The following is a 12024-nucleotide window of genomic DNA, read 5'->3' as shown; positions in this document are numbered from 1 at the left end:
TAGATGCGGCTGTGCCCTCACTGGCCTCTGCAGATAGGACCATGATGAGGCTGGCGCTGACCCCCAGGAGGCCTCACTCTCCTCTCTCAGGGCCTAGATAGGAGAAGAAGTGTCTGTGGATGCAGCATCCACAGTCTCCTTTCCAACCACACGAAGCCACTGCCTGATGTGTGTAGGTATGTGCATGTGTGTGTGCGTGCGTGTGTTCACCTTCACAGACACAACAAGCTCTGCTTTGAGATCCCAGGGCACCTCCTAGGCCCCCCAGACTAGCTCTTGGCTCAGCAGGCATGGCAGGCTGCCTCCACCCTCCGGGCCCTGTGCACCCTCCAGACAGCAACACGTTCACCACAGAGGCCGAACCTGTGCTGCCGAGCCTACAGCCGCCTTGGAGACCCAGCCAGCCCTGACGAGCCCCGGGAGCCAGGCCTCCCCTTGATCCAGGGGCCTGGTGCCCAGACTTCAGACAGGTGCCATACACCCTCCCCTAACCCCTCTGAAAAGCCCACCACCCCACTGACTGCACCTGGCAATGCCAACCTCTGGACTTGGTCCTGAGGGGCTGACCTCTGTTTTGAGGGTCAGGGCTGTGGGAGCGAGCGGCGAGGCATCTGCTGGATTCTCCCGCCAAGCTGGCTGTGGGACCACAGAGCCAGCCCAGGTCCCTCCACCTGGGGACCGAGGAGCCAGGTGCATGAATTTGGGAGGAGTCTGTGTGGTACAAGTTTGAGTGGTAGAACTAGAAAGACTCATGAGGGTCAAAGATGCAGATCCCCCGCTGTAGAGTCACACTGCTGAGGCTCAGGGAGGTAGGGAGGGACCCTGAACACCCAGCGTAGACCTGGTCCCTGGCTCCACCTGAGCCTTTCCCACCAGCCAGGACTGCACGGGGCCTGATCCGCAGGCGTCTCCCTGCCTGCCCATGAGAGCTCACGAGAGAGTGTGGGAGGAGGGCTGGGCCTCAGCACAACCCCAGGGGGCGCTTTCCAAAGATACGTCCTTTACAGAAGATGCTACATACATATGCACACACACAACCACACAGACACCCACAGGCACCCCCCACAAAATAAAGCAGACAACCACACTGAGCACACAAGGCATGCACAGGTCTCACAACACAAACACTCACACGCTGGCTCATGGACACACCTGCATTCACACACAGAGAAACACACACACTGTAACTCTTGTGTACAAACGCTCATACCCACATGTGTGCACTCACAGCCACCCATCCATAAAAGCAGCAGTGACTAGACACACCCACACTTGTCCACTTAAACGCACATGCTCAGGCAATCACACACATGCCGTCGCACCACACACCCAAAGCCATTCCCATATATAAAGACACTCACAAACTCAGAATGAGCCCACACCTTACACAATGTGCAGAGGTTCACAGACTCAGTCACACTTGGGCACCCATGTGCTCATACACACACTCACGCACACATATTCTCAAACTCATGCACACATGTATGTTTGTGTACATACCTACACATGTGCCCAGACACTCCAGCATACATGTATACACACCTAAAATGTGTGCTCTCATACTTTGCATATGTGCACCCACACTCACGCATACCCACACCCCAACTCAAGTGTGCACCCTAAGCATGCCCACCCTCGCACGCCTCGAGCCAGTGAATATGAACTACAAAGCCAAGTCCCCTCCCTCATCCCATTGGTGACAGGCACATAGAAGGGACACTCACAGCAGCTTGAGGATTTCCACGTAGCAGCCGAGCGTGCGGTCAGCCTGGGGACCCAGCTCGATGCTCATGGTGCTGCAGGCAGGGCTGACCATGAGGCAGTCGATGAGGTTGGGCTCACTGTCGTTGCCCGCGCTGGCCGTCAGCGCCGGCTTGGCAGTGCTGGTGTGCTCCACCTCCACGTGGATCTCACTGGAGGCCACGACCACCGACTTGAGCCGTGCCTCGGACAGCGTGGCTTCCTGAGACACCAGGTCCGGGCTGGGGTGCAGAAGGCGCAGAGGTAAGGTGGGCTTCCGGTCGCAGGGCTGCTGGCAGCCGTTCCGGATCTCCTTCAGGCTTGGGGAATTGTCGCGGCTGTGGGGAGAGATGGAAGGCCATGAGCGTGCAGGTGGTACTATGTGGCCCTGGAGTGTATGCTGTGAGCTACAAGACCCAGTGAGCACTTCTGACCAGACAGGCTCCACTGTGCTCAACGCTCCCTGAACCCCCACAGCCCCGTCATGGGCCAGGTGGAAAGCTCAGCCTCCGCTCCTCACCTGACAAACCCACTTCAAGGGGATCTCAACCCCCAGAATCCCAAACTCCTGGGGCCTGGTGTCTCAGGTCCCTTCGGTCTGCAGCAGGCCCCATCACAGCACCTCTAAATACAGGTGTTAACTGAGAAAGGGCTCTATGCATCATTGAAGTCATTTGTTTGGAAAATGCAGGGCCAGACACAATGAAATTGGTGCCCTGAAGCTGGGTGAAGCACCTCCTCCCTGGGAGCTTCCACACTGACCAGGAGGCGCACCTGACTGGAGGTAACTCCAGCAACGGGGTCCCCTGGGCTGGCACAGTGCTAAGTGCAACCACACAGACTTCCCAGACATCTGTGTCTGGCAATATTACCATCTCCATGTTACGGGTGAGAAAAGCGCCAAAGGTCAAATGACCTATGCTTGACACAGGGCTTCTAAGTGGAAGGGGCTGGGATTCGACACCATGGTGGCTTCCAAGATCCCATACGATCCCGTGCAGGTCCCCCTCCTCCATGAAGTTTTCTCTGATTTCTTCCACCTGCTCACTCACCGTGTCTTTGAATTAGAGCTTTCCATCCCTGTCTGGACAGCAGTGTCCCCTAAGGCACATCTAAACATCCCAAACCCAACAGATCAGAACTCCTTGAGGAGCTTTTAGGGCTCCCTGTGTGTGCAGTGAAGGTTGAGTCCACTGCTCCCAGAGACTCAGAGCACAATGGTGTGGTCACAAACAGCGCGTGCAGCCCCTCCCTAAACGTGCCCTGCGCATGTGCCCCGCACTTCCAAAGATGCACGTCCTCTTTGTGCACAAGGACTGGACTGAGCGCAGAACTCGGACCTGACGCACACAGAGGGCCTGCATTTATCCAGCACGTGCCGTGGGCCAGGCCTGAGCTGAGCCCACCAGGATGCTTGATAAACGCACTGTAAACTTTGCTGGGGAAAAACAAAAGCCATGGGCTGAAGTCCGAAAAGTCTATGGTTGTTGGAAAACTGTGTGTGGTCTGTGGGGGGAGGGCAGCCTAACTATCTCTATGGGTTCAGAGCTAATTTGCTGCTCAAATGCTCAACACTCCATTTCCCTTTGTTTGCCTTTGCTGGGATTTAGGAGTGGATTTTCAAGGCTGTTGGCTCAGAGGGTGATTTTCCAGTGAGCCATGCTAACCTGGGTCAAGCTGTCTGTTCTGTGAGTACATCACGTACCACTGGGAGCACCGAGGATGGGCCCTGAGGACATCGTGGGGTTTTATCTTTCAGGGACTGACCAACAAGGTGGGGTGGGCCTGAGCACAGGAAGATCTCCCAGGATTGTGGCCCTCGGGTGACTTCCTGGAGGAACTAAGGACGACACTTGGAACCCAAACTACTGTGGGCTCCGAGGGGGGACGGGCGTTATAACCCTGTGCCTCCACCCTGGGCACCTGGGTATAACCACCGTTCAAGACTCCCCCACGGTCATGCTTGCCCCCTCTCGTCCACCCTCCATGCAGCTGCTGCCAGAGGGGAATTTGGAAACTGACATCTCATCAAGTCCCTTCTTAACTGAAAGCCAATGCTCTCTGAATAAAAACCCGGCCACTGAAACACAGGCACAGCTCCGCCACTCGGCGCGTGGTCCCCGGGCAGCAGCACCCCATTACTGGGCGTCAGTTAGACAAGCAGAGCCTCAGGCTGCCCCACACCTGCTGCGTCTGCACCTGCACTTAACACACAACCCCCAGGAGCAGCTCAGCACAGGAGGTTTGAGCAGCTCAGCAGTCCATGGCCGGCCCCTTCTCCAACGTCATCTTTTGCTTCTCTTCCTTTCCCTTTCTCTGCTGCAGTCTCAGTTCCCTTTACTTCCTCCTCTGCTGTGGCCCTTCATCTTTAGGATGGAGCAGATCACCGAGAAGCTTACCAAGAAAGCAGATTCCTGGGCTCAAGCTCAAAATGGACATTGAGGAGTCTGCTTTTTAAAGAAGCAGCTCAGGGGATCCTGAAGCAGGTGGTTAACCACAGGTAGAAAAATGGAGACTTCACCGGCCCTGCCAGGCCTTTGCACATTCTGTTCTCTCTGCTTGGATCACCTCATCCTGCCTCTTACCTAGTTAACAGCTAGTAGGTCTCAACTTAAATATCACATGCTGAAGGATCCCTCCTCACCTCTCCTGGGAGAAGGGGTTCTCAACTCTAGCCATGAACTTGATTTGCCTTTGGAACAATCCAATGCTAGGGCCATCCTAATTCAATCAGAATTGCAGTAGGTGGGGCTCAGGCACCAATTTCCACGCCCTTTTTATGAAGCTACAGCCAACAGTATGCTGGTAAATGTCTAACAACCTAGTCTCCGGAAAAAGGAAGCCCTGTTTTGTAATGTGTGCCAATTTCCTTAGTGTAAATACTCCCACTGTGACCAAATTCAAGCCACCAATGTGCCACAACTGACAGTGGAAGTGAAAAGAGGTGTGCTTCCAAGTGTAACAGGGCTCCAGCATACCCGGATGTAACTTACACACAGAACAGTCAGTGCATAAATCTGAGGTGCAGAGCTTCGTGAGTTTTCACACGTTCCCGTGTAATAACCAGCCACCAGATCAGGACATTTTGGCACCACGGACATTTTGGGCCGGATAATTCCGGGTTCTCTGAGGGGGGCTGTCCTGCACCTGGCAGCATGCTCAGCAGCATTCTTGACTTCCACCCATTGGATGCCAGCAGCACCCTGCCCCCCTGCCAAGCTGTGGCAACCCCAAGTGTCTCCAGACCTTGCCACATATCCCCTGGAGGCCAACACTGTCCCCAGCTGAGCACCACCGGCCAAGCTGTAAAACATTTCCAGGAGCTCAGAAGTTTCTCTCGTGCTTTTCCACCTAGCTCTGCCCCACAAAGGTGACAACTATTCTGGTTCTATCACCATAGATTCATTTTGCCTGTTCTTGAACCTGAAGGAAAAATAATCACACCATATGTATCTCTTGGGTTTGACTTCTTTCACTCAATGTTATGTCTGTGAGACTTGTTCGTGGCTGCACGAGTTCGTTCATTCCTTCTGCTACACAGTCTAGCTTCTGAGAACAGACCACAGCTTAGTTATCCGTTCTACTGTCAGAGGACACTGGAGTCGAGGCAGGTTCCAGTTTGGGGCTATTAAAAATAACGGTGCTATAAACATCCTTGTACAAGTCTCCCGATGAATACACCAGAAGCCGAGGAGCTGGGTCACAGAGCAGGTGTATGTTCAGGTTTACCTTCTGATTTTGTAAAGCCTCCCCGGTGACTGGTATGCAGCCAGGGTTGAGACTCCCTGCTGGAGACCATGCTAATGCCACCTCTGGCTTCTGCCATCACAGCCCTGACCTAGCTGTACTGTACCCACTTGCTTGCTCAATCCCTACCCCTCCACCTGCTGGTGCACCCTCCGCTCTGAAAGGGCAGGGGTCCCATCCGGCTGGCTCACTTAGTGCCTTCCATACCTGGCACTTAATGGGCCCTCACTAACCGAGTACTGAGTGAACGAGAGGAGGAAACCTGACTGTTGCCGTCCCCCTAACTGTGACAGTATGCACGGTTTCTAACCCTGGCACTTTCCACCCCATCCCCCCAGGACGAGAACTGGGGCAGAGTTCCAGCACCCTTGTCTTTGTCTCCTGCTCCCGGGTCAGGGAAGCCCTGCAGGGCATGCTGGCAGGGCTGTGGAGATGCAGAGGGAAAGCTCTTAGATGTGTGGGTTCCTCCTCCTGCCCCAACCCAACCCGAGTCCCAGCTCAGGTGTTCTGGGAGAGCGCCCAAGGAGGCTGAGATGAGTCAGAGGCGTCAGGAGGAAAAGGAGCCTGAGAATGAGTGTGAGTGCAAGTGTGCGCGCGCGCGTGCGCACACGCACACACACGCACACACACACGTGACCATTTCATGCTCTTCCTGCTTCCTGGGGTGGCCTGAGTTTAAAAAGCACGCTGATCAGATTGGGTCCAGAGCTAGGGTAGCTAGGTCAAGGCGAGTACCACTGTGTACATAGGGATGCTGGGATGTGCACTTCCTTCTGACCCACTTCTTTACTTGACATAACATGTTGTCGGGTACACACAGGCCCTTGGGAATGGTCAGCATGGCATCTTTATGTTCAGGCCTCAAGGGCACTGCCACCTCTTTCTGAACAAGGTGGACATGGTCCCCTTTAAATGTCAGGACCTGGGGCTGAGGACATTAAAATAGTCTCCCTTCTTCAGCCCGGTCATACAACATACCCCTTGTTGAGGTTCACTGTGGCCCCTCCCCCAAGAAGTCCAGGGCAGTGTTTGTGTAGAAGCCCCATGGGCAGGTTTTCAGGGACACAGGGTCTGCACCGCCTTTTTAAGGGCTGAAATATATTCCTACTGGATCCCGACACATTCGGTGCCCCTGGAGTGGTGCCATGTGCCACCTGAACAACTGGACCGGGTGGCGGCCGCCGATGCCCTCTCTGCCCGGCACATCCTACCCTCTCCAGTGACCCCAGAGGTCACTGTCGAAAGTTCTACGCAAACGGATGGCATTTGCGTCACTGCACCCCAGGAGCGATCCTCAATTAAGGAAGCCTGGGAGCTGGTAAATAACTACAGTGGTGGCGTCACCCTCAGAGGAGTAACTCGGAGACTGTTCCCCGAAGTCTGCCAGGATGTCCAGTGGGGAATGCACAGGTGCCCGCAGTGGTCACCTGCTTATGAACACAGGTCCGGGATCTACTATCTGTCCTCTCTCCAGTGCTTCCTGGGGTTCACAAACACTTGCACACATTCACACAGTGCACACACAACTCCCCATGCACACACCCACATGTGTGCACACATTCTCCCTCACACACATACATGCATCCACACTCATGCTCCAATGTGTCACACATGCCAGGTGGTGAGAAATATTCAGAATAAAACACTTGCTCCTAATGCCCAGTCAACACAACAGCCTTCAGTTGCTGGTATTGAATCTCAGCGTTTGTTTCCCAGTAATTCCTGGTTCTGGGCTCTGGAATCAGTGAGCACACGCAATCTGGCAAACACCCTGGAGGCTGGCCTGGTGAAAACCACTCCACCTCCCTGGGCTGGTCAGATATGTACAGGCCACTGTCCGTGGTGACCCACCCTCTCACTGTCCCCACCCTGGGTGGTAACCCCAGTCCTTCCCGGTGGTGACGGTGACTGACCTGTTGATGAACTCTTCATAGCAGGAGTAGATGGCAGCCAGGCACACGGCCACCAGGTTGGGCAGGACCCGGGGGTGAGGGCAGTGCCCTGTGGGGCCGTGCATGCTGGAAGAGAGCAGAGGGCAGGGTGAGAGGCAGCTGCAGGAGTGGCATCATGGCTGGGAGGCGGGGGGAGGCCAGGCACAGCTTGAGGTGGTCATGGGGGAGCATGCTGAGCCTTTTGCTGTGCAGTTGGCAATACCGGGATTGGGCCCTGGCTTTGCCATGTGCAGGCAGCAGAGAACCAAGGTCCAGCTGTGAGCTCCGGATCCTGGTGCCTGGGTTCAAGTCCAGCTGAGTGGTCTTGGCATACTGCTTAACTCTCCAGTCGCAGTTTACTTAGCTATAAAATGGGGACTATGGCCCCCTCCTTACTGGGTAACAACAAGAACCCAATTTTCTAAGTCATGGGAAGACCTAGCATAATATGGCCATGCGGCCTAGGCAGACACATTTATGCCTGGGGAGTTCTGAAATCTTTATTCATAATACCTCACTTTACTCTCAGAAGTGCCCTGCTTTGGAAGAAAAATTAATATGGTCACCCTGACCTAGTATGGGGTCTGAAACACAGTTGCTAAGGCCTCGGTAGATGCAGCAATTGTTATTAATCATGGCTATCTCTGTGCCTCAGTTTTTTAACCTGTAAAATGGGACAGTTTGGGGCCTGGAGATAATACCTGTAACGTTCCTGGAAAATCACTGTGGCCACTGGGACTAACCTAAAAAACTGCAAATCTTTTTTTTTAAAAATATATTTTATTGATTTTTTACAGAGAGGAAGGGAGAGGGATAGAGAGTTAGAAACATCGATGAGAGAGAAACATCGACCAGCTGCCTCCTGCACAGCTCCCACTGGGGATGTGCCCGCAACCCAGGTACATGCCCTTGACCAGAATCGAACCTGGGACCCCTCAGTCCGCAGGCCGATGCTCTATCCCCTGAGCCAAACCGGTTTCAGCTGCAAATCTTAACTGGATGCTTTAAAGGGACCCTGCAGTCACCCAAACTCTGGCAGAAGGACATGTCATTTGCATTTGGGAATGCTTTGTGATGGCAGGGGAGTATATTTAGGAAGAATGTAACTTCAGAACTGGCTTAACCAGGATATTCTGATTTTCTTAAAACATAAGAAGAGTCATGACAGTAGCCACTAATGCTCCCATCACATTTATACGTTGTTCTTAGAGTTTGTGTATTAGGTCACCAAAGCCCTCAACTGGATGAAGTGGGTATTGCAATTCTCATTTACAGATTAGGAAACTGAGGCACAGAGAAAAATATTTAAAAATCAAAGCAAAAATACCCACCCCCCCTTTTATTCAAACCCCAGAAGGGAGTAAAACCAGAATATTTGGCTTCCTTTTAGCCAAGTTTGGGAGGTAACTGTCAAAGTCCCCAGTGGTGACTCTCTGGGCCACAGGGGATCATTTCCTACACACCTGGCACCAGAGGTGTGGAAATACTCCTATTACTCAGGACCATCACCATTTCCTGAGTTCCTACTGGCATCAGGCATGCAAGGGGCTTCCTCATATCCCACCTTACTTAATCACACAACCCCCGTGTGGAGGACACAGGATCAGAGGTACAGGATTGGCTCAGTGCCACATAGTAAGTAAGTGCCTGAGACCACAGGTGGTCAGGAGGCTCCAGAAGACCCTCGCAGAAGAGGAGACGCTTCCAGCCCCTGAACACCAGTGGCTGCTCTCCGGGCACCCGGGGAGGGCCTGGTTCTGGGCTGAAGGACAGCTGGCTCACAGGCCGGGGGGGGAGGGGTCAGCTGGGAGACCCACCTCTGAATGAACTTCTTCACCACCTCCATCCCCGCATTGAGCTCGTTCAAGGCAAGGATGTACTCCTGAGTAAACAGCCTCAGTCGCGGGCACTTCCCAAAGTCCTGCGGAGAGAACGGAGGGTAGGATTGGGACACGCTGCAGCAGAGGCAGGAGACCCGCAGGGGCGGTGGGACCTGCTCTGCCCGGAGCCACTGGTGCGGAAGGCAGTGAGGAAACACCAGCCACCTCCCCTTTCTAGAAAGCACACACATTCACATTTTCTCTGCAATAGCTTGGCCTTGTGACACGCATGCTTATACCGTGACGGCTGACAACAGAGACCAGGACCTGTCCTGTCACAGGTGGGTTTCTGGCATGTGAGCTGAGTAGAATGTCCCCCCTGCCCGCCGGCCAGCACATAGGGGCATCTCTAGAGCTGCGGCTGCTTCACCTGAGCCAGGGTCCTCAGGACAACCTGGGGCTCATCTGATGCCATCCTGTCCACCAGGACTGTGCCCTTACATCAGCAGGGCAGCAGAAGCCATGGAGAAATACACATGTATATGCATGCACTCATCCCTAACATGCACAGACACGCACACATATCGACACACATATACACAAATGCACATACACATGCATGCACACACACAAAGCACTGAGCTGGAAGATGAGGTCCTTGCAGGACAACAACACTGAAGCTTGATTGTGCATTCAAGGTGAAAAAGATGCCCCGAATCCCCGGAAATGGGTGACAGGAAAGCTGTGTGGCGTTGGGCTGCCGGTCCTCTCTGTGTCCCCACCGTCAAATAAGGGTTGAAAGAACTGATTTCTAAATCCTTCTACCTCTAAGGTTTCACGATGCTATGAAAACTGCTTCAACTGAACCCTGCTAAAAGGAACTGCTGTTATCTTAGCTATTAGATTTCTGGATAGCCAAGGCCATTTCCTTGGAAATGAACACGACATATGGGTCTGGTGGCCTTTTGAAATGTGGATGCAGGCCCTGGCCTGTGTGGCTCATTGGCTGGGTATCATCCCATGCCCTGAAAGGTTGCTGGTTCAATTCCCAATCAGGGCACATGCCTAGGTTGTGGGCTTGATCTGGGTGGTGGGTGTGCAGGAGGCAGCCAATTGATGGTATACTCTCATATTGATGTTTCTCTTTCTAAAAAAAATAAAAATAAAAACTATTCTTAAAAACAGAAATTGAAGGATATTTTTCCTCTTTGGAAAAGTCAGATATGCTCCCCTTGGAAAGTAGGTCAGATCACTCAGTGGTCCACTGGGGACCACAGTCACATCTTCTTCCCTCCTCTGCCAAAACAAGAACACTCCAATGAGTGGTGTGTGCATACAGGGACCATGGTCATCCTAGGAAATACAGTTTAACAAACTGTTTAGAATCTACAGGGGAACATACCAAAGGACTGCTTCCATCTGAATCGAATGTTCATTTCTGCCCCAAGAGTAACACTCTTTGAGACTCTTAACCTCTCTAAGATTCAGTTTGCTTATCTATGAAAGTGGGGCACATGATATATTTGCAGAAGATGCACCCTGAGAATAGGGAAAGCTCCAAAATCCCAGAACACCACTGTGCTGTGTGATTTCCCCCATTTCCCCAAATGCCTCCTTAATGAGAAACACTGCACACAGGTGAAGAGAAGTCACACTATGCTGACAGGTGTGTGGCTGGCGGCAGGCTAGGCACACTCACTAACTAACCAGTGACTAGAGTCCTCACATCAGCTCAGAGTCCCAGCTCCAAAATGGTGCATTGGCCTATGGCCAATTACTACTAAATGGTGACAGGGAAGGCCTGCCGTGCTCTCTGCACCTGGTATCAGCTGCTTCTCACACATCTCTGCTGCACGAGGGTTGCTCCCCTGTTCAGTCCACAATTCTCTTCCCACTTAGTGTGTAATTAGTAGTCGCTTTAGAGCAGCGCCAGACTCCAGAGTCACTTAGGGAAGTTCTTTAAAAGTGAAGTGAGAATTCGTGCTTGAGGGCCCCTGATGTCTGCCAGGCCACAACAGAGCTATAAATTCTGGATCTGCCTTGTAGCTGTTCTGATTTTTATCCAGAAAATTATTACATGGTCAACACTCCAGGCCCATAAAACTAGCCAAATATAAGGGAGATGTTGTATGGTTAAGCTATGCAAGGCTGCCTGAATTTCGACATTTTTCCCTTTGAAGTCAGATGTCCCAAAAGAACCCTTATTGAAGTCTACTGACTACCATGAAATATGCAAAAGTGTTCATGTGCCTGGGGAGGCCTGGGCTGGGCCAAGTATGCCCTCGGTAAGGCTCTGCCACTGCTAAGTTGTGATGTGAAGTCCTTTGTAAAAGAAACTGCAGAACCTTTGCTTTGGACTCTGAAAGGGTGCCGCCTTCTCCTCACACCACATCCAGTGATTTTAAAATCAACAATCAAGACCCTTTAACAGTTTGTTAAACTGTATTTCCTAGGATGACCATGGTCCCTGTGTGCACACACCACTCATTGGAGTGATTTTAACATCAACAATCAGAGACCCTTTCCTCCCGAGGGAGCCGAAGCCAGAGTGCCTTTGAAACTGTTAAAGGCCAAATCAAGGCAGGACCTCCTCTGCACCAAGAGATGGGGAGTTTGTTAGTCCTGGAGGAAGAATCAAATGAACTATGCCCTTTCCTCTGTGCTCAGAAAATAAGAAATGCGTGTGATCACTCAGAATCACCAGATTCAAACAGAATTCGTATGGGACCAACATGGTTCAACTGGTAGCCGCTGGGTAGAGAGTCGTAAGCCACCTCTGGGCTCTG

The 12024-nt window shown here is 52.6% G+C and overlaps 1 protein-coding gene across 3 annotated transcripts in view; it reads right to left on the bottom strand.

The window, feature by feature from the left end:
- Positions 1–12024, bottom strand: part of CMIP (c-Maf inducing protein) — an 81188-nt gene that overhangs the window by 21590 nt on the left and 47574 nt on the right. For all 3 annotated transcript variants that reach the window (XM_006754462.2, XM_006754463.2, XM_006754464.2), the window contains 3 exons: positions 9236–9339; positions 7401–7505; positions 1725–2078 (listed from right to left, as the gene is read on the bottom strand). In XM_006754462.2, coding sequence (XP_006754525.1) covers positions 1725–2078; positions 7401–7505; positions 9236–9339 — 563 coding nt within the window. The remainder of the gene's footprint in view (positions 1–1724; positions 2079–7400; positions 7506–9235; positions 9340–12024) is intronic.

This window comes from Myotis davidii, unplaced genomic scaffold (genome assembly GCF_000327345.1).
Source record: "Myotis davidii unplaced genomic scaffold, ASM32734v1 scaffold391, whole genome shotgun sequence".
Taxonomy (NCBI): domain Eukaryota; kingdom Metazoa; phylum Chordata; class Mammalia; order Chiroptera; family Vespertilionidae; genus Myotis; species Myotis davidii.
This window is presented reverse-complemented; position numbering and strand designations above follow the sequence as displayed.